The following is a 24,490-nucleotide window of genomic DNA, read 5'->3' as shown; positions in this document are numbered from 1 at the left end:
TGATCTCTATTCTCCATTCAAGATAAAAAATGGTAAGATCGATATTGGTCTGTATTCTCCATTCGATTTGGGTGTGTTGGAGGAGATATCTTCGATCTCTTCCAACTGGAGGAATATGAACAACATATTCATTTCACTTCAGCTCAATATTGTGTTTCAGTTCCACAACTATGTCAACTAATATGGTAGTACAGCTATGAACAGATCGAAATCCTTATTACCTCTCCGTCAAGTTTTTGACAAAGATGGTAAAATTGATATTAGTCTGTATTCTTCATTTGATTTGGGTGTGTGAGAAATATCTTCGCTCTCTTCTTGTAAAATTGATATTGATCTCTATTCTCCATTCAACTTGATTGTGTGGGAATTATCCTCGCTCTCTTCCAGTTGGATGAATTTTAACAACATCTTCATTACCCTCCAACTCAATATTCTGTTTCAGTTTCTCAACAACATCAACTAATACGGTAGTACAATTTTTTATAAATCGAGGATCGATTTTTATCAAGATCTGTGGCATTTTACTTAGCAAGTATAGAATAGATTGGAGTGTATCATATTGGGAGTATTAAAGTATCACATGAAGCAATTTGTTTAACTATTATCATAACTATTAACACCTCTGCTATCTTCAGATTCCCTTACTTGTAATCATTTTCACAATTTTTATTGGATTAGTTTAATAAAAAAAAAACGTTTATTAAATGTTAGCAATATTCATAATTAACATTAAGCTTACAAATTATAAATAATTTACAATAGGTAAACTCCAAATAAAGAATTTGTTAATTTTTAAAAATTCTCGAATCAATTTCTCAGGAAAAATCCTTTCCAAACTGTCTTATTAATCAGCCTATTGTCATGGTCACAAATCAATTCAAGCAAGCCATTCACTTAACTTTACTTTTTCTTAGGATAGATCTTCTGGCTCCTGTTTCACACAGGGTTCTTCTTTTATGATTGTGTTGCCAGAGTTCCAAGAATATGCAGGCATTGACTGTGAAACGCTTTGTTGTTGCCAACTATAATTTGATGCCGGAAGTATATTTGAAGCAGAATTATACATTTCCGAATGGACACCTTGCGATGAAAAACAATAATTTTGATGTGGATTCAGATCTGTCGATGCACTCACAGATGGACCAGCAAAAGAAGGTGCCACATCACTTTGATGATGCCAAGTATAGTTGGCATGAGAAGAGCTTATGTCGGAAGGTCCATTAAATGGGGGAGTATTTGCAGATTCCGTTTGCCCCAAAGATGGCCAGTAATAGCTATTCGCCGCACTATTAGAGCTTGTTGCCTCATCTTTAGGTTGCCAACTATAGGGATTAGACTGTTGTTGTGTGGATATATCAGTGAATCCACTCATTGTTGCCGGAGCAGAATTCGAAGAGGTTGTAGCTTCCACTTGATTCCGGCTTACATCTTTATGGATGCGTTTGATGTGCATATTTAACACAGACTTTTCGTTATATTCTTTGGGACAATAGGAACATTTGAATATTTGTATTATACCACTGTGTTTTCTTCGTATGTGAACTTCCATGGCAGGTTTTTTACTACATTCTTTAGAGCATTCGAGACATTTGTAGACCATTTCATCGCCCTGGCCCACAATGGTATATCTTGTAGAGGTTTTCGAACGAGTTGTCTTCGGTTTCGCGATACTTGAGGGTGATGACGCTGTATCGCCTTGAGATGGCCAATTAAAAGTTGAGTATATTTCTCCAGTAGTAGTTGAGGTTGAATTGGTAACATTTCCTAAAGGTTGCCAATTATAATTAGGATCATAGGAGACCATTGAGCTTCCACTTCCAGGCGCATAAGGGACATCTTGAGTATGCCAAGTATAAGTAGAGGTGGGGGGTATCCCTTTTGGGGTTTCCGCAATGGCCTGGGACATAGAGCTTCCAGGTATAATTGGGGCAAGAACTTCGGGTGATGTCCAATGACCATATTGACCTGATGTTGTAGTCTCTTTATGATCATTCGCCTGGGTCTGTGGGATTGAAGATTCAGTTTTAGGTGGTTTAGGAGATTCCCAAGATGCTGGCTTTTTGGGATCATCGATAATTGGTTCCCTTGCTAAACTTCCATCCTGATTGGAAACCAACTCTTGGGCCAGGCATCTGGATGGTATTGTAGGTTTAGTTTCATTCGTGGTACACTGCAAAATTACGTTTTCGTCCCGATTCGTATTGGCATCTGCTTGAGCCTGCCAACTTTTATGCAAAGTTGAATTTTCAACTTGATTCGGATCGGCATCTGCTTGAGTATGCCAACTTTTACGCAAAGTTGAATTTTCATCTTTATTCGGCTCAGGACCTTCTTGAACCTGCCAATTTTTATACAAACTTGAAGTTATTTCCTTCGGTCCTTCTAAGACTAAAGGAGTTTTATTATTCGTCTGTATTTGATCTTTGTGATTTTTCTTAATATGTGCATTTAATACCGCCTTCTCACTATACTCCTTGGGACAATAAGGACAAGGAAAATTTTGTATTATACCGCTGTGTTTTCTTCGTATATGAACATCCATGGCAGGTTTACGACGACACTCTTTCGAACATTCCAAACATTTGAAAATTTTCTCCTCACCTTGATCAATGACTGTAAATCGCATGGGCTTCTTTGTCAATTGTCGCAAATTGCGTTTCTCTTCCCATTCTCGTTTGTGTTCGCAGCGAATGTGTCTATTACGATAAGTTTTACACACAAATGCCTCATCACATAATGGACAATGTTCGATTTTCTCCCGCCTGTGCAAGGCCAGATGCTCTTTTAGAATACAAGGACGGGCAAATGTTTTATCACAAATAAAGCACGAATATTTTTTAAGCCCATGGATAGTTTGACTATGTTGATATAAGGCAAGACTCGTTGAAAAGGATCGATCACATTTGTCACAGGGATACGGCTGTTGAACGACGGAATCCTTTACCTTTTCGCTGTGTATTTTAGCCACATGGACTTTTAGACAATTTTTCCTTAGATAAGATTTACGGCATATATCACATCTCAGATCTGCGGGAGCATTATGATAACGAATATGTGTATCAATGTCATGACGTGTTTGCAGTTCCCTCTGGCAGCATACAATTTTGCAGACTATCGAAGAATGGTATTGACTGAAATGTTGCATCAGTAACGAATAACTGGGTAATTTTTCATGACAGACTTCACAATCTAATGAAGATTTCCATAGGGCTACACGTTTATCAAATTCTTGCAAATATTTTTGTTTATCTTCTTCGTGAGATAGTGACAGATCCCCATCCGAAACGAACTCTTCATTAGAATCCATTGAATTTCGCTTTGATGTCTCCAATATTTCCTCATCCGTATCCATATATCCACCGATGTCATCGGATTCATTGTTTATCTCATCATCATCACTATATTCCTCATCGTAGAGTTCAATGGAATCAGAAGTCGTCTGAAGCTTCTCGGAAGAATCGTTGTGGTCTAAATCATCAGGAACTTCTTTTTTTATACGGACATCTGTTGGAATAGCATTATCAATATTTTTTGTTGCTGGCAGAGTTTGTGAAACGGTGGTCTTTTGAGTTTGCATATTTGTCTCGACTGGTATATTATCTTCTTCAACTTCAACTTTGATATCCTCCACTCTTCCCATCTCCAGATGATTACTGTCGTCTTTCTCAACTTTGATATTTCCTATTTCTCCCATTTCCAGATGAGTTGTTTCCTGCTGTGTATTATCATCCTTCTCAACTTTGATAGTTCTTACTTCACTCTGACCATCCAATGCAGAGAAATTATCATCATCATCCTGTTCAGTTATCTCCCTTTCCCGTAATGTTTTATCCAACATTTGTATTCTGCTCTCGTTAATTTTCTGTGCCAATATGATGGACTCCTGGAAATTATGAAAATCATTTAAATGATTCCAACATTCCTCACAGATATGTGTAAATCGTTTTCCCCATTCCATATTCAACATCTGAAAACATTTGGAATTGCATTGAAGTTTTTGGGTTTCAATCAATTGCGTATTGTGAACTCACTGCGTTAGTAAAATATTTTGTCATCAATTGATGAGTCTCATTTGGTTGTCCTGCTTCATCAATCAGTGATCTATGATCATTACAAATATTTGTACACAATCGGCAGCATATTAACTTATGATGTAACATTTCTGAGTACGATCGATCGATGTTCGAGCAACCTTAGGGGTAGCGTTTAAAAGGAGTAATGCCTAAAATAGAATATAAATGGCTTATGTAGATCTGTTGCAAGATATTGAGAGGGGATATAATGGGGCCTTAAAGCAAAGTTGGGAGTTGTTTTTCTTTTTTTTTTTTGCTATATTGTTATAATATAGGAGAGAAAACATTAATTTTAAGTGACAGACTGCTTATAGTTTGTAAGGATCAGTTATATGTGACGGCATACAAATTAATTTGATGGAAGTGATTTGGATCCTGGAAGTAGTGCACATTTGGATTATGTATATGCTCCCCGGTTCCAAAGATTGTGTCTGTTCTTTAATGATTTGATTCCGATCCAAAGAAGCAGAGAATAGAACTAATGATATATTTATGATGCAATTCAGATTTAAATTTAAGTTTATCGTTTTAAAAATCTCAGAGCTACAATTACTGAACAATGGGACTCCTCGAAAGAGATAAGATGCAGAATAGAATTGGCGAGGGATTCATTTTTAAGGTACAAGAAAATTTTTACAAGCCATGACATCAATCTTGAAACGAAGATTCGATTTGCCAAAGCATATGTCTGGCCAGTACTACTGTATGCAATGGAGGTGGACTATAAAATCTACTGATGCTAAAAAGTTGGAAGCTTTTGAAATATGGATTTATCGGCGTATATTAAAAATTACTTGGACTGGCCATGTCTCAAATGCTGAAGTATTAAGGAAAATGCATTGCGAAAGAGAACTCATCACAGCCATAAAAAGGAGAAAAACTGCATATTTGGGACATATTATGAGGAATCAAAAATATAAACTATTACAAAACATAACCCGCATAAAAATTGAAGGAAAATCTATTAGAGGAAGAAGAGTTAACATGGCCTGACATCACGGAATGGACTGGCATAGGAGATGTCACTAATCTATTAAGCATGGAGAGAGACAGACAGGGATTTGCGGATCTGCTGAATACTTTGTGATAGAAGAAATATATGTATATTTGTGTTTGAAATGTAACTAAATAATTGTATTGGTCGCAAATATTCGGAAATCAAATTTGCAAATAAAGAAAAAGTACTTTATACTACGGCACAAATCTGATTTTTATTATTCTTCCTTATGGAATGCCAAAGTCCTTCATAAACTTCTTTTTTCCCGCAACATAAAATTCACAATTATTGAAGTGAAGAAAACTTTCTCATGTTGAGAGAATTTTTGACTAAACCATAATAATTTCAACGAACTAAAATAAAGTTAATTTGGTAGACGTCCCAATACCTCATGTTACTTAAATCAAAAGCGATCTCGTCGAAACATCAACTGACTGACTTTTGCCAAGGTTTACTCTCTAGTCGATTTATTGAAGGTTTACTCTCTGTCTACGAATATGAAAAAAAAAATTAAAAAGAGTACCTTTATCATATAAATTTCTTCGATAAGCTGTTTTTTGGTATATTAAGTTGCAACAATAGAAGAAGAAGAATTTTGACAAAATTTTATTTCTATAAAAAAAAAAATATTTCTATAGAAAATTTTGTCAAAATTTTATTTCCATAGAAAATTTTGCAAAAATTGTATTTCTATAGAAAATTTTGTGAAAATTTTATTTCTATAGAAAATTTTGTGAAAATTTTATTTCTATAGAAAATTTTGTCAAAATTTTATTTCTATAGAAAATTTTGCCAAATTTTATTTCTATAGAAAATTTTGCTATCAAATTTTATTTCTATAGAAAATTTTGTCAAAATTTTATTTGTATAGAAAATTGTGTCAAAATTCCATTTCAATAGAAAAAAGTTTATTTCTATAGAAAATTTTGTCAAAATTTTATTTCTATAAAAAATTTGCCAAAATTTTATTTTTATAGAAGATGTTATCAACATTTTATTTCAATAGAAAATATTATAAAATTTTGCCAAAATTTTATTTCTACAGAAAATTTTGTCAAAATTTTATTTCTCTAGAAAAGTTTGCCAAAATTTTATTTCTATAGAAAATTTGCCAACATTTTATTTTTATAGAAGATTTTATCAAAATTTTATTTCAATAGAAAATTTTATCAAATTTTGGCAAAATTGTATTTCTATAGAAAATTTTGTCAAAATTTTATTTCTCTAGAAAAGTTTGCCAAAATTTTATTTCTATAGAAAATTTGCCAACATTTTATAGAAGATTTTATCAACATTTTATTGCAATAGAAATTTTTTCAAATTTTGCCAAAATTTTATTTCTATAGAAAATTTAATTTCCATAGAAAATTTTGTCAAAATTTATAGAAAATTTTATCAAAATTTTATTTCTATAGAAAATTTTGTCAAAATTTTATTTCTATAGAAAATTTTGTAAACATTTTATTTCTATAGAAAATTTTGCAAAAATTGTATTTCTATAGAAAATTTCGCAAAAATTTTATTTCTATAGAAAATTTTGCCAACATTTTATTTTTATAGAAGATTTTGGCCCATGTTCCCAAATCCACTTCCAGGTGAATGTGAATCAATTCCACGATTTTCGTGTCCTACAATCCACTTTCACCGGAATTTTCGTGAAATCAATTCACTTGCTAAAGTCTTGGTGAAAGTTGAATTATGTCCAAGATGGGTGTATTTCCGGTTAAAAAAAGTACTCGCGTAGAAAATTTGAAATGTTTTATATTTAATACATGAGTTTTATTACAACTGCGTCATTTTTAATTAAAAAAATAATAAATTATAATAAGTCTATTGATTCCACTTATTTTGATTTCCGCCTTAGTGAATTTTTGGGTGATTTGTGCAACACAGCTGGTTACAGAAAAGTTCAAAAAAGAACGTGGAATTAAAAACACCAAATTTTCACGTTCGTGGATTTGACGTGAATAGTGGAAGTGGATATCCAAACATGGGTGTTTATCAAAATTTTATTTCAATAGAAAATTTTGTCAAAATTCTATTTCTATAGAAAAATTTTGTCAAAATTTAATTTCCATAGAAAATTTTGTCAAAATTTTATTTCTATAGAAAAAAAAAACATTTATTTCTATAGAAAATTTTGTCAAAATTTTATTTCCATAGAAAATTTTGCAAAAATTTTATTGAAAATTTTGTTAAAATTTTATTTCTATAGAAAATTTTGTCAAAATTTTATTTCTATAGAAAATTTTGCAAAAATGGTATTTCTATAGAAAATTTTGCCAAAATTTTATTTCTATAGAAAATTTTCTAAAAATTTTAATTGTATAGAAAATTTTGTCAAAATCGTATTTCTGTGGAAAATTTTGTCATAATTTTATTTCAATAGAAAATTTTATCAAAATTTTATTTCTATAGAAAATTTTGTCAAAATTTTATTTCTATAGAAAAATTTTGTCAAAATTTAATTTCCATAGAAAATTTTGTCAAAATTTTATTTCTATAGAAAATTTTGTCAAAATTTTATTTTTACAGAAAATTTTGTCAAAATTATTTACGAATTTATTTCGGCATAAGCTGGCTATCATGCAAAACCTTTTTTCAAGTGTGGTTCATTGTTGGTTTTAATGAACTGCCTGAATTTATTCTGATAATTGGTTGATAGTTTTGCTGCAAGTAGAGGATGCTGATGAGGAATGTGGTAATTCCGAAACGTGCGTCCATCGAACCATCTTGCAGTCTATAGGGCTTTGCCCAAATAAATTTGACAAACATTCTTTTCCTCTGTTGGTTAAGCTACACGTGTAGTTTAGTCAATGTATGGGTTTAAGCTGAAATTAAAAACAACAAAATTTTATTTCTAATGTTGTGAAAATTTTATTTCTATAGAAAATTTTATCAAAATTTTATTTCTATAGAAAATTTCATCAAAATTTTATTTTTATAGAAAATGTTGTGAAAATGTTATAGAAAATTTTGTTAAAATTTTATTTCTATAGAAAATTTTGTCAAAATTTTATTTCTATAGAAAATTTTATCAAAATTTTATTTTATATTTATTATTTTATATAGAAAATTTTGTCAAAATTTTATTTGTATAGACAATTTTGTCAAAATTTTATTGGTATAGAAAATTTTGTAAAAATTTTATTTCTATTGAAAATTTTGTAAAAATTTTATTTCTATAGAAAATTTTGCGAAAATTTTATTTCTATAGAAAATTTTGCGAAAATTTTATTTCCATAGAAAATTTAGGTAAAATTTTGTTTCTATGGAAAATTTTGCCAAAATTTTATTTCTATAGAAAATTTTATCAAATTTTGCCAAAAATTTATTTCTATATAAAATATTGCCAAAATTTATTTCTAAAGTTTTGAAGCTGAAATTTTCGGAAGTTTAAACACTGAGCATTTAGCCTGCATGTCAAGGGTTCCTGCTGTCTTTTGTCTAAAACTGAGATTTCAATCAGATTCAGATCTATCATAGATTCCCGGAATGATATTACCTATATTTTTGGAAACATGGATAAAAACTCCATGATTTTAGGACACGAATTTGAATAATAAAACATGCAATTTTCGCTTTCTTAGAACAACTTTATTGAAGAGAAGCATCCCTTTGACTTCAAATACAAATACATTGAAGCATAATTTTTCATGTGCGACTAAAGATATTTAAGTAATAAAAATATTGAATATATAAAGCATATAATATTAATTATATATATTTGATATATTTTATAATATTAAATATTAATTGGAATTATTAAGAATATGAAATTCAAACTGCTGCTTTCGTTTCTATGTGCGTGTGTGTGTGTATTTATGAATTATTCAAAATCATCTTCTATCGCGTTATGGTAACATACTGAATCGTCGAATTTTCACTGCTGATCAAGGATTACTATATCAGGCATATATTAATATTAATTAGGGATGCCATTCGAGATCGATTTCAAAATATAGAATCCCGGGATCCCTGGAGTTTCCGGGATTTTTTCGTGATCCCGAATATTAATTAGGGATGCCATTCGAGATCGATTTCAAAATATAGAATTCCGGGATCCCTGGAGTTTCCGGGATTTTTTCGTGATCCCGAATATTAATTAGCGATGTCATTCCATATCGATTTCGAAATATAGAATCCCGGGATCCCTGGATTTTCCGGGATTTTTTCGTGATCACGAGATTTTGTTGTACATTACACCAATTAAGTTTAATTCAATATATTAACAATTTTAACAAATTGGAATTATTTTTTTTGGGATGCCGAAAAATCCCGGGATTCAAAATAAAAAATTCCGGATGACAGCCCTAATATTAATTAATCAATCTGCTTTAATCTGTTACAATTACCAAAAAATATATATTTTTCTTTTATTGTATTAATTATTTCACTTCATGTTTGATTGTTTTTTTATTCCTTCTGCTTTGTATTCTATTTTTTTAGTTTAGTTTAATTCAACATATTATCAATTTTAACAAATTGGAATTATTTTTTTTTTTTGGGATGCCGAAAAATCCCGGGATTCAAATAAAAAATTCCGGGTGACAGCCCTAATATTAATTAATCAATCTGCTTTAATCTGTTACAATTACCAAAAAAATATATTTTTCCTTTTAGTTTATTCACTTCATGTTTGATTTTTTTATTATTCTCTCTGCTGTGTATTAAATTTTTTTTTTGTGGCAATTTCACATTAATGGTTTTTTATCCTTGTGAGATATATGAATATGGAGTTTTAGAGATGCATGTGATTTAAAGGATTTATTGCATTCAAAACACACATGTTGACTGTTTGGTGATGACGATGCTGATGTTGTGTTAGAGGATTTCGATTTATCTGGTGTAAAGTCTTGAGATTGATATATACCATCATTGTCATCATCATAAGATTTAGAAGCATCCGGAATTTCCTGTTTAATTTTCGTTGCTTGTAACTCCGTTTCGGGGTTTTCTAATTCATTTTCACGTTTACCTTTAAGTTTCGTTAGAGCATTGTGATATTCAATATGTTCTTCAATTTCCGTTTGATGATACAATTTAAATTGACAACATAAAATATAGCATGCCACTGTGGGATGTTTTAGTTTAAAGTGTTGAGCTAATAATGAATACATGGGTAATGTGGTGAAGCATATTTCGCATTGCAAATCGGGTTTCCATTGAGCTACACAATTATCGAAATCATTGCCAATGGCTGCCATGTCATCAATGTTTTCCAACATTTCACTATCAAATACTATATCCGTATTAACTATAGGAGGTTCTTTATCTTTCACGGGTAGAACGCCATCCTTCGATACCATTAATGAATCGCTGCTTTCATTTGCTTTTGCTGCATCAGCAATGTCGTCTTTTTCTTGTGGATTGGGGTCAATGGAGTTTTTGTTAGCCAGCATCGAAGATCGATTAGCTTTAAGATTGTTTTTATGATTACGTTGTATATGCGTATAAAGAGAATATCTCCTTGTATACTCTTTGAAACACAATTTACATTTGAATATTTTATTTCCCGATGTATCCAATGTGGTTTCTATGAATTGGGCTGCTGATATTGTAAAACTAATAGGAAATTTTGGACCCTCACATTGTGGTTGAAATTTATCGGCATGGATACGTTTGATGTGGATAAATAGGGGAGTTTTATCCTTATACTCTCGGCGACATACCTTGCAACGATGCATTTCCTGGTAGGTGGTTGTGGGCCCATCTACTCTTAAAGGAACTTTTATAGTTGAAGCAAACTCGGAAATTTTCGGCAGCAATGTATGGTGAGATCGAGAGATATGGCTGTACAAGGTACAACGTAGCTCAAATCTTTTCGAACAGTAGCAACATTTGTACAACATATCTTCAGGAATATCCATTTCGGGCCCTTCGGCAGCATCATCATCACTACCCACAGATTCCTTTGTTACTTTAGGTTTAGGTGTTTCCATATGGTCCCTATGATACTTTCTTGTATGCGTTCTTAGGGAATGTCTACTCTCATAGAAAAATTTACAAAATTTACATTTGAAGACGATTTTCTTATCTACTCGGACACATATGTATGTCCGATGTCTGCTTAATATGACTTCTTCGCTGGGATCCCAGGTTTGTTTACGACATTTTCGCAGATGTCTTCGCCAGTAGGCTTTACATGTAAATGCCTTTGGACAATTGGGACATTTGTGGGTTCTTTCGCCCTTATGCATGGCCAAATGTTGACGCAATACTTGCATATTGCAAAATACTTTATGGCAAATATTACACTCAGTAGTTTTTATGCCATGGACCAAGCGTTGATGGGTGAGGAAAGATCGTTCAGTTTTAAAATGATGCAGACATAGGTCGCATACATGATTGCCTCTTCGTTTGGGTTCTTTACTTTCATTTGTAGCGCTACTGCTGCAATTGTGTTTCCGCAGAGAAATTTCCAAATCGTACGCTTTACAGCAATTGTCACATCGTAGATGGGCAGGGGCATTGTGATAGCTTATATGTTGACCCACTTCAAGGCGATTTTGTAGATTTTGGCCACAACATTTGATCGAAAGACCCTCGTCTGGGGAATGTTCCTTTGTAAAATGTTCTTCAAGCAATGAATAGCTAGAAATAATCTCAGGACAAATTTCACATAGTAAATCGGATTTCCATTGAGCTACCGCGGTATCGAACTCCTCCATTGTTAGAGTTTTGGGAAGATCGACAGGGGATGGATGACTTTCATCATTTGAATCTAGTGCTTCTTTATTTCTGGAATCATTTTCCGTAAGCATAGCAGATAAAGGCATATCATCATCTGAACTATATTCTTCATAGGATTTTCGTGAATTGGTTTTCCTTAAACCATAAGATTGTGAGGACATCTCATCATCCATTGAAATATTTTGATCCATTTTTGAGGATTCCGAAATTTCGTCATCATCGTCATCATCATATTTGGTAATAAGTTCTTCACTATTTTGATAGATCTCCAAAGGGGTCTCTGATTTTATGGTAATACTCGGTGGCTTTATAGCGATATCAAGGATTTTATCCTCCTTCTCAAGGTCTTTCCTTTGATCACCAAAAGATGTTAAGTTAGTCTCTGTGAGACATGCTTGAAGTTTTTGCTCTTTCTTATTATCTCCAAAAGATTTCAAGGAAGTTTCAAGTTCATGTTCAATTTCTGGTATATTAATTTCAGTTTTCACTATAACTTTGTCTGCTTTCTTCAGACCTTCATCATCTCCCTTCTTGGATGGGGATGATGGTGCCTCTGGATTTTCCGTTATTTCCATAGCTTCCTGAAAATCCATTGATGTCTCGGTACCAAACGATTGCATTGTCTCTGAAAATGATGGTAAATCAGGAACACTGACATTAGCTTTAACTTGTACGATTTTTAGGCCCACATTATCTGGTGGTTTCTCACCACGATGTAACCTATGAACATGGGCATGTAGCGAATATTTCCTCTCATATTGCTTGGGACAAAATTTACATTGAAATACCGTCGTATCTCCCATCTGTATACGCACGTAGGATTTCTGATTGGGAATTTCTTCTTCTTTCTTCTTCAATTCGACTGGATGATAACGACGAACATGTTTCCTCAAATAAGGCTTACAGGTAAATCCCTCTGAGCAAAAGGGGCACTTGTGAATCTTCTCTCCCTTGTGTATATCCAAATGTTGACGTAATACAGTGCCAGAGGCAAATGATTTATCGCAATAGGGACATTCACGAGCCTTGGGCCCATGAACCAGGCGACAGTGGGTGAGTAAGCTAGTGCGATTTTTAAAAGATTTTTCACATTTGTCGCACTTATGATTGTCCCCTCCCTCTCCTTCCTTGTCCACATTGGTGGAGGTCTTTGGTTGTGATTTTTCCGTACAATGAACAAAGGCCTTGTGTTTCAAGAGAAATTTCTCCAAACGATAACATTTACAGCATATATCACAGCGCAACTCGTCCGGGGCATTGTGATAGCTTATATGCTGGCCCACTTCATAACGATTTCGAAGTTTTTTTCCACAGCACATTATGTAACGTTCTGTTCGCGAATGTTGCTCTTTAAAGTGTTCTATAAACGATGAATATCGTGGAAAAGTCATGTGACAAATTTCACAATCCAAAGATGATTTCCATTGACTGACAAGTACATCGAATTCCTCCACTGTTAATTTCTTGGGCGTTTCTTGGGAATTGGTTGGTAAACTTTCATCATTGGGATCTTCGATTTCTTCATCAATGATATAGCTTTCGTAAAACATAGAGGCCAAAGGTTTTTCATCATCAGAGCTATAATCCTCATAGTTACGATCGCAAGTAATCAACTCTGTATTCTGTGGATAATTCCATGAACCATACGATTGCAATGACATTTCTTCTTCGTTATGGGAATTATCAAATTCATGGTATGTCTCTGGCTGTTCATCAGATTTCTCAGATTTCACAGTAACAGATTTCTCAGATTTCACAGTAACAGATTTCTCAGATTTCACAGTAACAATAGCTTCTTTTGATTTCCCATCTCCACTATTCTCTTTAATTTTTTGTGCCAAGGCAGCCTTAAGTTGTTTTCTAATTTCTGGAATGTTAATTTCAGCAGCTATGCCCTTTCTCTTTCTCAATTGTCTTCCAGAGTCCTCCTGTGGCACTTGCCCACCACTTTCGCTAATTTTTTCCAAATCCTTCAGTTGTCCTTCTTGTGCCTTTATTATGGACTCTTGGAATATATTGAAGTCATTCAGAGTATGCCAGCAATCTTCACAGATATAGGTTAAATATTTCTCCCATTCCATATTTAGCATCTGAAAGCATTGAAGTTTGTATTCATGATAATGATGCTATTGTTTTTTTTTTGGGCTAATTATTATTTGTGTTTTTTTTAGAACTCACTGTGGAAGTAAAATATTTGGTCATCAGCTGATGGATTTCATTCGCATGGCCTTTTTCATCATACAGACTCCTTTGAAGACTTTTATCTGGGCTTATACAAAGCCTGCAACATTGATTCGATTGGATTTGCATCATTTCCGGATTTTTTGATGCCATATTTTTATCGATAACGAGGAAATTCTTTCGGGAATTTTTAGTAAAGGTCCTAAAAGAGAATATGAATGGATCATGTAGATCTATTGGAACTTCATAGTTTTGTTTTATGGCTGATCTGGATATTTTAATAATTTGTAATTTTTTTAGTTTTAATTTTAATCACCAAGAACAATAGTACGCGGTATTCTTAAAACGAGGGTATCAACTAGTTCAATTAATTCAATATTTTTCTTTTGCATGATTAACTCTTAATTGGCCATATCTTGATAAAAATCTTTCATTAATCAATCAAAATCAATTATAAATTTTAAAGGTTACCAGTATTCTATATTTAATAAAATTATATAAGGATTAGAAGGCAAGTGGATTCTTTTCCGCTTCATGCCGACAGAAATACATCTAAAACATTAGACAAGCAAAATTTTATTTCTATAGAAAATTTTCTCAAAATTTTATTTCTATAGACAATTTGTCAACATTTTTTTTACAAAATTTTATTTCTATAGAAATAGAAATTTTGTCAAAATTTTATTTCTATAGAAATACATTTTGTCAAAATTTTGTAAACATTTTATTTCTATAGAAAATTTTGTCAAAATTTTATTTCTTAAAAATATTTTTGAGTGTTGTTGACCTATTTTATGTTTATTCTGATTATTAATTTTGTTCGGCTTGAGGTCATAGAAACAATCGATTATTGATTTGTTTTAATATTTATTTCCAATATTTCGGTTAGTGCCACTAACCATCTGCTGGGATTTTGTATCTACATAAAATACAAAAATTAAATTACTTTTAATGTTCACAAATCACAATATTATTTTAGATATAATATATTGAAAATAACTAACGTGAGTTCATGTGATACTGTTCGTTCTGCAAGTCACCGTACACTAAGCTTCGTTTGTCTCGATACTTGTTTATGATATGTCGATACATTCTCGCGCATTCTTCCGTGTCTTTTTTGAAATTCATTCTCTTGTCAGGAGAGAGATCTATTATATTAAGCATCTCAAGAGTGTATTTACGCCTATGATTATTCTCTTGAGCAAGTATCTCGACGTCTGTGAAGTTGGGCTTGTGTCTTGTAGTGAGCTGCAAGTGCTGTTTTTTGCTCTACTGATTTGTCTACAGCTTTAAGGTCTGATTTATGCGACGAAAGTCTTGTCTTAAGTTTTGTCATTGTAGTGCCAACATATGCCATTGGGCATATGTTGGACTTGTCTCCATTATCCTTTTTATGTTCCGGCTCTTCAATTGTCTTATTTTTAATGTTTTCGTCAAGTGTTTTATTTTTAACGCGATTTATTAGTCTGCTTATTATTCTATTGGAAAATCGTTTGTGGTCAATATTTGTCTTATCTTTTGGCGATTTCGATTGTGAAATTGATTGCCAAATATAAAGGACACTGTCATAGATTTTGGATCCTGTATCCCTCGCAATATTATGTATTAACAATAACTTTGGAATGACACTATTATTTGAGCGAAAATACAGTGAGGGAAAAAGTAGTGTAACACCAGGGCAACATATTTTTTGCGAAACGAAAACGCCCTTTATTTCATTCTCCTTGTGGAATTCTGCATCACTTAAAGGGTGATACGATCAAAATTTGGTCAATATAAACTTGACGTATTTCTTTCAATTTTGCATTTAAAAAACCTGAACACCCCTCATTTTGAAGGTGTGTGTGTGTAGAATGTTGCTCCTATTTTGATTCTGGAATTCACTCTTCAGTTGTCAAAATGCCGTCCAAGCAAGAAGAGCAGCGTATCAAAATTTTGCTCGCGCATCGCGAAAATCCGAGCTACTCGCACGCAAAGCTGGCAAAATCGCTAAAAGTTGCCAAATCAACCGTTACAAATGTAATTAAAGAGTTTGGGGAACATTTGTCGACAGCCTGGAAGTCTGGATCGGGGGGAAATCGAAAACCGGAAGCCGCTGAGACGACAAAGAGAGTTGCCGGTAGTTTCAAGCAAAACCCTAACCTCTCTCTCCGAGATGCCGCAAATAAGCTGGGTGTATCGTCTACAACCGTGCATCGAGCCAAAAAACGAGCCGGACTATCGACTTACAAGAAGATAGTGACTCCAAATCGCGATGATAAACAAAATACGACGGCCAAAGCGCGATCCCCGACGATGCTGACGAAACCTACGTCAAAGCCGACTACAATCAGCTTAAGGGACAGGAGTTTTATACGGCAAAAGGAAGGGGAAAGGTACCAGATATTTTCAAGCACATAAAACTGTCAAAGTTCGGAAAGAAATATCTGGTTTGGCAAGCCATCTGTACCTGTGGCTTGAAAAGCAGCATTTTCATAGCTTCCGGGACTGTCAACCAAGAAATTTACGTGAAAGAGTGTTTGAATAAACGTCTGCTGCCTTTCCTGAAGAAACACGGTTGTTCCGTACTGTTTTGGCCGGATTTGGCATCTTGCCATTACGGTAAAAAGGCCATGGAGTGGTACGCCGCCAACAACGTGCAGGTTGTTCCCAAGGACAAGAACCCTCCCAACACGCCAGAGCTCCGCCCAATTGAGAAATACTGGGCTATTGTCAAGCGGAACCTAAAGAAGACCAAAAAAACTGCTAAGGACGAGCAGCAGTTCAAGGCAAACTGGCTTTCTGCGGCGAAGAAGGTGGCTGTACAAAATCTGATGTAGCTTGTTATCTGATATGGTAGCTTGTTATCCTTCTCTAACTCCATTGTAAATTGTATTTGACTGTGGAATGAGTTTAATGCGTCAAGAGTACTTTTCACGTCGGTTTTCTTTACTATCGCAAATATGTCGTCCACATATTTTGTTATAATTCGAGGTTTCGTTGTCTTGCTTAAGGACACGTCTAATAGCTCTTCCATGATGATGTCAGCAATTATTGGAGATGCTGGAGATCCCATTGGCATTCCTTTCAATTGTTCATATGTCTTATCTTCATATTTGAAGTACCTACTGTCTTTGATGCAAAATAGTGCTAGTTCCTTGAAAATATCACGAGGTATTTTTGTATGATTTTTGATTAAGTCCCATTTCTTCTCAATCATTGCAATGGCTAGGTTTACCGGTATACTGGGAAACAGTGATACAACATCAAACGATATCAGGATTTCACCATCTGTTAGCCTTACATTCTTAATCTTCGTTTTAAAATCAATCGCGTCTTTTACATTGTATTTTGAATCTTTGGTGATGTTCTTAGATACTAGATATATATCTGCACATCTTATACGATGGTGCATTGATCGATGAGCAAATTGGTCTCAATGGTGTTCCTTCCTTGTGTACCTTCGGAAGGCCGTAAATCCTTGGGGCTATAGCAGTTTTACTCGTCAATTTATTCTTTTCCTCGATGCAGATTAGGTTTTCTTTATATAATATATTCTTTACATATATTATGTTGGATCAATTTTTAACCGTTTGTAACTACACTTGTCGTGTATTATCGCATGCATTTTGGATTTGTATTCTTTGCTGTCCATAGCAACAGTTTTTCCACCTTTATCCGCGCTTAATATTAAAACATCCTTGTTGTCTTTCAAATATTTCTTCGTCTGAGCCACTGTACCTAGTATAAGTTTATCTCTTTTGTTTACGTTTGTCTTGTGTAAATGGTCATCTATCAGTGTTGTGAACTTTGTTCTTGCTATTTCTTGCTCTTCTTTGTCATCTGTAGTTCTCACCAAGTCTTCTCCTTCTGCGATGACTTTCAGTTTATTTCTATAGAAAATTTTGTCAAAATTTTATTTCTATAGAAAATTTTGTCAAAATTTTATTTCTATAGATAAATCGCATAAATCAGACCTTAAAGCTGTAGAAACAAGCCCAACTTCACAGACGTCGAGATACTTGCTCAAGAGAATAATCATAGGCGTAGATACACTCTTGAGATGCTTAATATAATAGATCTCTCTCAAGACAAGAGAATGAATTTCAAAAAAGACACGGAAGAATGCGCGAGAATGTATCGACATATCATAAATAAGCATCGACCCAAACGAAGCTTAGTGTACGGTGACTTGCAGAACGAACAGCATCACACGAACTCACGTTAGTTATTTTTAATATATTATATCTAAAATAATATTGTGATTTGTGAACATTAAAAGTAATTTAATTTTTGTATTTTATGTAGATACAAAATCCCAGAAGATGGTTAGTGGCACATATTTTTTTGATTCAATCACGAAATTAATTGATCCAATTAATTTTTTAATTGAAATGTCTTCAATCACGAACATGATAGTATCAATCACGGTTTTAATTGGGCATAGAAAAAATCCTTGATTAAAAAATTAATTGATGTCATTAGCAATTTTCAATTAATTTTTTTAATTGATTCAATTAAAAATTTAATTGATTCAATTAAAAATTTAATTGATTTTGAATGCAAACCCCAATTAATTATACCCTGCGCCACACTGTGGAACAGGGTATTATAAGTTAGTGCATATGTTTGTAACACCCAGAAGGAGACGACACATGGTGTCTTTGGCAATAATGCTCAGGGTGGGTCCCTGAGTCGATATCACCATGTCCGTCTTTCCGTCCGTCCGTCTGTCTGTGAACACATTTTTGTGATAAAAGTCTAGGTCGCAATTTAAGTCCAATCGCCTTCAAATTTGGCACATGTCCCTAATTTGGGTCAGAATAGAAGAATTTTGGAAGAAATCGGTTCAGATTTAGATATAGCTCCCATATATATCTTTCGCCCGATATGCACTAATATGGACCCAGCAGCCAGAGTTTTATACAGATTTGCTTGAAATTTTGTGCAAACATAACACTTAGTCGTATAGTCAAGTGTGCAAAATTTGATTGAAATCGGTTCAGATTTAGATATAGCTCCCATATATATCTTTCGCCCGATATGGACTAATATGGTCCTAAAAGCCAGAGTTTTGGCCCAATTTGGTTGAAATTTTGCACAGGGAGTAGATTTAGCATTATAGCTATGCGTGCCAAATTTGGTTGAAATCGATTCAGATTTAGATATAGCTCCCATATATATCTTTCGCCTGATATGCACTTATATGGACCCAGAAACCAGAGTTTTATCCCGATTAGCTTAACATTTTACACACGGCGTACAATTGGTAGTATAGTCAAGTGTGCAAAATTTGATTGAAATCGGTTCAGATTTAGATATAGCTTCCATATATATTTTTCGCCCGATATGGACTTATATGGCCCCAGAAGCCAGAGTTTTGGCCCAATTTGGTTGAAATTTTGCACTAGGAGTACAATTAGTAATATAGTCATGTGTGCCAAATTTGATTGAAATCGGATCAGATTTCGATATAGCTCCTATATATATATGTTTTTCTGATTTTTATTTCTATATAAACATTTTGTCAAAATTTTATTTCTATCGAAAATTTTGTCAAAATTTTATTTCTATCGAAAATGTTGTCAAAATTTTATTGCTATCGAAAATTTTGTTAAAAATTTTTTCTATAGAAAATTTTGTCAAAAATTTATTTCTATAGAAAATTTTGTCAAAATTTTATTTCTATAGAAAATTTTGTAAACATTTTATTTCTATAGAAAATTTTGTCAAAATTGTATTCCTATAGAAAAATTTGTAAACATTTTATTTCGACAGAAAACTTTGTAAACATTTTATTTCTATAGAAAAATTTTGTAAACATTTTATTTTTATAGAAAATTTTGTCAAAATTTTAAATTCTATAGAAAATTATGTCAAAATTTTATTTCTATAGGAATTTTTGTCAAAATTTTATTTCTATAGATTTTCTACAGAAATAAATTTATTTCTCTATAGAAAATGTTGTCAAAATTGTATTTCTATGGTACAATTTTGTCAAAATTTTATTTCTATAGAAAATTTTGTCAAAATTTTATTTCTACAAAAAATTTTGTCAAAATTTTATTTCTATCAAAAATTTTGTTAAAATTTTATTTCAACAAAAAAAAATTTTAAAAATTTTATTTTATCGAAAATTTTGTTAAAATTTTATTTCTATAGAAAATTTTGTCAAAATTTTATTTCTATCGAAAATTATGTAAACATTTTATTTCTACAGAAAATTTTGTAAACATTTTATTTCTACAGAAAATTTTGTAAACATTTTATTTTTATAGAAAATTTTGTCAAAATTTTATCTATAGAAAATTATATCAAAATTTTATTTCTATAGAAGATTTTATTAAAATTTTATTTCTATTAAAAATTTGAGAAGGAAATATTATTTTCTACTTTTGTATCAATAACATCAAGAAACCATCAAAATTAATATAGATTAAATTTGAACTCCAAACCCCCTCGCCTATGTATTAAAAATGAACCATTTTTTTTTTAATTTTTATAATAGTTTATTGAGCTTTTATTTTTCTAATATAATATAAAATATAATTGAACAATATAATATAAAAATGAGAACATAAAATACTAACTTGTGAAGTTGGAATATAACCTACTATGTTCTGGATTAAAGTTATATATTCAAATTGAAGTAAAACTATGGGATATTTCAATTTTTTCACATGAAATGTTATAAGCAACATTTCTTTTGTGTATGCAATATCAGCAATATAAATTTCGAGTTACATCAACATCAGTGACCTGCACAAATTTCAAGAGAAGACAAATGATTCATAATTAAAATTCCTTTTATTTTATTCTTTATTGGGTATTTTTAGTTAGGGAAAAATGAACGCTTCTATACGATATTGAATTTTGTTATATAAGAAACATCTTTTTGATGAAATTCCAAGTAACAAAACTATCGTAGATATATTTTTGGTTCTTTTTCTAGTTTGCCTGCTCTTTGCTTTATTATCGGGTATCTCGTTATATCATGACATTTCGGAGTATTATGACTGCAAAACCCGTTAAAAACAAATGAAAAGTTCGCATCCCACCCGTCGTATAGGCTAGATAATGCTCCTTCTGATTACCACTAGTTCCAATCGATGACGCAAGACCTGGCTGATCAGCGTTTTTGTGTTTTCTTATGAGGAAGATAACAAATGGAGTCGATGATTCGGAGATTGAGACAAAAGACCGGTTATTTTTTCGTCATGGTATCCAGACAGATGGAGAAAAGTAGTGAAACTATTGCACTCCCCATAGTTTCAGTTTATGTTGGCAACAATATATGAAACATTGTTGCTAAAAATGATGCTGATTAAAATGTTGCGGTACAAAGTGTCTCGAGTTAGTTATTCTTTGTTACACCAAAATGTTATCTATCAACATCTTTTGCAATAAAGTTTCAATTGATGTTATGCATCAGTGTTGCCACAACGCAATTTTATTTTGCACCAATTTTTTCTTAAATCGGACCAAATTTCCCTCCAGCGGACCAAATTTCCAAGTTCGAAGAATAATGTCGTGAAAAGTAATTTATCGGTGTACATATTAGTTTTGTTAAAGCTGAATTAAACCAGAAAGGACAAAAAAAAAATCAGCAGAAAGTTTCGCTTTCTTTAATTTGGGAGGATAGATACTTTGACGTTTCAAGTTTTCGACTTTTTCAAGCACGGCTGCCACAGGTGGTAGAAATCTACCAACTTCTATAGAAATAAAATTTTGACAAAATTTTCTATAGAAATCAAATGTTGACAAAATTGTCTATAGATATAACAATTTTGACAAAATTTTCTATAGATTTAAAAATTTTGACAAAATTTTCTATAGATATAAAAATTTTAACAAAATTTTCTATAGATATAAAAATGTTGACAAAATTTTCTATAGATATAAAAATGTTGAGAAAATTTTCTATAGAAATAAAATGTTGACAAAATTTTCTATAGAAATAAAATTTTCTATAGAAATAAAATATTGATAAAATTTTCTATAGAAATAAAATTTTGACAAAATTTTCTATAGAAATAAAATTTTAACAAAATTTTCTATAGATATAAAAATGTTGACAGAATTTTCTACAGAAATAAAATTTTGACATTTTCTACAGAAATAAAATTTTGACAAAATTTTCTATAGATATAAATATTTTGAAAAAAAAATTCTATAGATATAAAAATTTTAACAAAATTTTCTATAGATATATAGAAATAAAATGTTGACAAAATTTTCTATAGATATAAAAATTTTGACAAAATTTTCTATAGAAATAAAATTTTGCCAAAATTTTCTATAGAAATACAATTTTGACAAAATTTTCTATAGAAATAAAATTTTGACAAAATTTTCTATAGAAATAAAATTTTGACAAAATTTTCTATAGAAATAAAATTTTGATAAAACTTTCTATAGAAATAAAATTTTGATAAAATTTTCTATAGATATACAAATTTTGAGAAAATTTTCTATAAAAGTAAAATTTTGACAAAATATTCTATAGGAATAAAATTTTGATAAAATCTTCTATAGAATTTAAAATTTTGACAAAACTAAACAAAATTTTCTATAGATATAAAAATTTTGACAAAATTTTCTATAGATATAAAAATTTTGACAAAAGTTTCTATAGATATAAAAATTTTGACAAAATTTTCTATAGATATAAAAATTGTGACAAAATTTTCTATAGATATATAAATTTTGACAAAATTTTGTATAGAAATAAAATGTTGACAAAATTGTCTATAGAAATAAAATGTTGACAAAATTTTCTATAGAAATAAAATGTTGACAAAACAAAATTTTTTTGAGAGGCAAACGTGATATTAAGCCGTCAAGAGACAGGTATTTGGTTTATATTGGACTATGTTTTGGTAAAGGGTGTTACGGTCAAAATTTGGTCAATATAAACTTGACGTATTTCTTTCAATTTTGCATTTAAAACCTTAACACCCCTCATTTTGAAGGTGTGTGTGTGTAGAATGTTGCTCCTATTTTGATTTTGGAATTCACTCTTCAGTTGTCAAAATGCCGTCCAAGCAAGAAGAGCAGCGTATCAAAATTTTGCTCGTGCATCGCGAAAATCCGAGCTACTCGCACGCAAAGCTGGCAAAATCGCTAAAAGTTGCAAAATCAACCGTTACAAATGTAATTAAAGTGTTTGGGGAACGTTCGTCGACAGCCAGGAAGTCTGGATCGGGGGGAAATCGAAAACCGGAAGCCGCTGAGACGACAAAGAGAGTTGCCGGTAGTTTCAAGCGAAACCCAAACCTCTCTCTCCGAGATGCCGCAAATAAGCTGGGTGTATCGTCTACAACCGTGCATCGAGCCAAAAAACGAGCCGGACTATCGACTTACAAGAAGGTAGTGACTCCAAATCGCGATGATAAACAAAATACGACGGCCAAAGCGCGATCCCCGACAATGCTGACGAAGTTTGACTGCGTGGTAATGGACGACGAAACCTACGTCAAAGCCGACTACAAGCAGCTTCCGGGACAGGAGTTTTATACGGCAAAAGGAAGGGGAAAGGTAGCAGATATTTTCAAGCACATAAAACTGTCAAAGTTCGCAAAGAAATATCTGGTTTGGCAAGCCATCTGTACCTGTGGCTTGAAAAGCAGCGTTTTCATAGCTTCCGGGACTGTCAACCAAGAAATTTACGTGAAAGAGTGTTTGAATAAACGTCTGCTGCCTTTCCTGAAGAAACACGGTTGTTCCGTACTGTTTTGGCCGGATTTGGCATCTTGCCATTACGGTAAAAAGGCCATGGAGTGGTACGCCGCCAACAACGTGCAGGTGGTTCCCAATGACAAGAACCCTCCCAACACGCCAGAGCTCCGCCCAATTGAGAAATACTGGGCTATTGTCAAGCGGAACCTAAAGAAGACCAAAAAATCTGCTAAGGACGAGCAGCAGTTCAAGGCAAACTGGCTTTCTGCGGCGAAGAAGGTGGACAAGGTGGCAGTACAAAATCTGATGGCAGGTGTCAAGCGTGAGGCCCGGCAATTCGGATTTGGAAAAGCGAAAACCTAACGGAATATTTTTCCTGAATTTTATACTAATTGAACTTGAAAAAGAAATTTAATTTGATTTTTTAAATAAACGATTTCACCGATTTACACGCGTTTTCCCTTGACCAAATTTTGACCGTATCACCCTTTAAAATTATCCAAAAAGATCTAAAATCTGCAGCAAACACAATTGGGTAAACCAAAATGAACTAAATTCCATTTGGTCCGACCATTGGACCAAATTTAAAAATTAAGTCTTTTGAACCAATTTTGGTCCGATTTGCATTTTCTGTGTTGGTATTATTTATCGTGTCGATAAAACAGTGGATCCCATCCAAAAAAGATACTAACCTGAAATCTATCTTCCGGTTAAGTATTAATAAGAAATTGGCCATAAGTTTGATTAATTTTAGGTTATTGGATTCTCCAATTGTTGGAGGATTTTATGTTCTATTTGGTTCTATGATAGCTATAGTTTGAATTTGCCGGAGTTTCTGCCAGTCTTCCATTGAATTTTTCCCATTAATTTCTAATTGTGGGAAAAACGG

General features: G+C 32.4%; 1 protein-coding gene across 1 annotated transcript; it reads right to left on the bottom strand.

Moving 5' to 3' along the window:
* Window positions 1-663: 663 nt before the first annotated feature.
* LOC142230779 (uncharacterized) lies at window positions 664-24,490 on the bottom strand. Its single transcript, XM_075301407.1, has 6 exons — window positions 24,294-24,490; window positions 13,942-14,146; window positions 9,769-13,853; window positions 5,012-5,103; window positions 4,032-4,192; window positions 664-3,967 (listed from the first exon to the last, which is right to left on the bottom strand). Exons 1-6 carry the CDS (start codon window positions 24,335-24,337, stop codon window positions 911-913), a joined length of 7,644 nt encoding a protein of 2,547 aa, XP_075157522.1. The 5' UTR covers window positions 24,338-24,490; the 3' UTR covers window positions 664-910.

This window comes from Haematobia irritans, chromosome 3 (assembly GCF_050003625.1).
Source record: "Haematobia irritans isolate KBUSLIRL chromosome 3, ASM5000362v1, whole genome shotgun sequence".
Classification (NCBI taxonomy): Eukaryota; Metazoa; Arthropoda; class Insecta; order Diptera; family Muscidae; genus Haematobia; species Haematobia irritans.
Note: the sequence above shows the minus strand (reverse complement) of the source record. Positions and strands in the feature narration are given on the sequence as shown.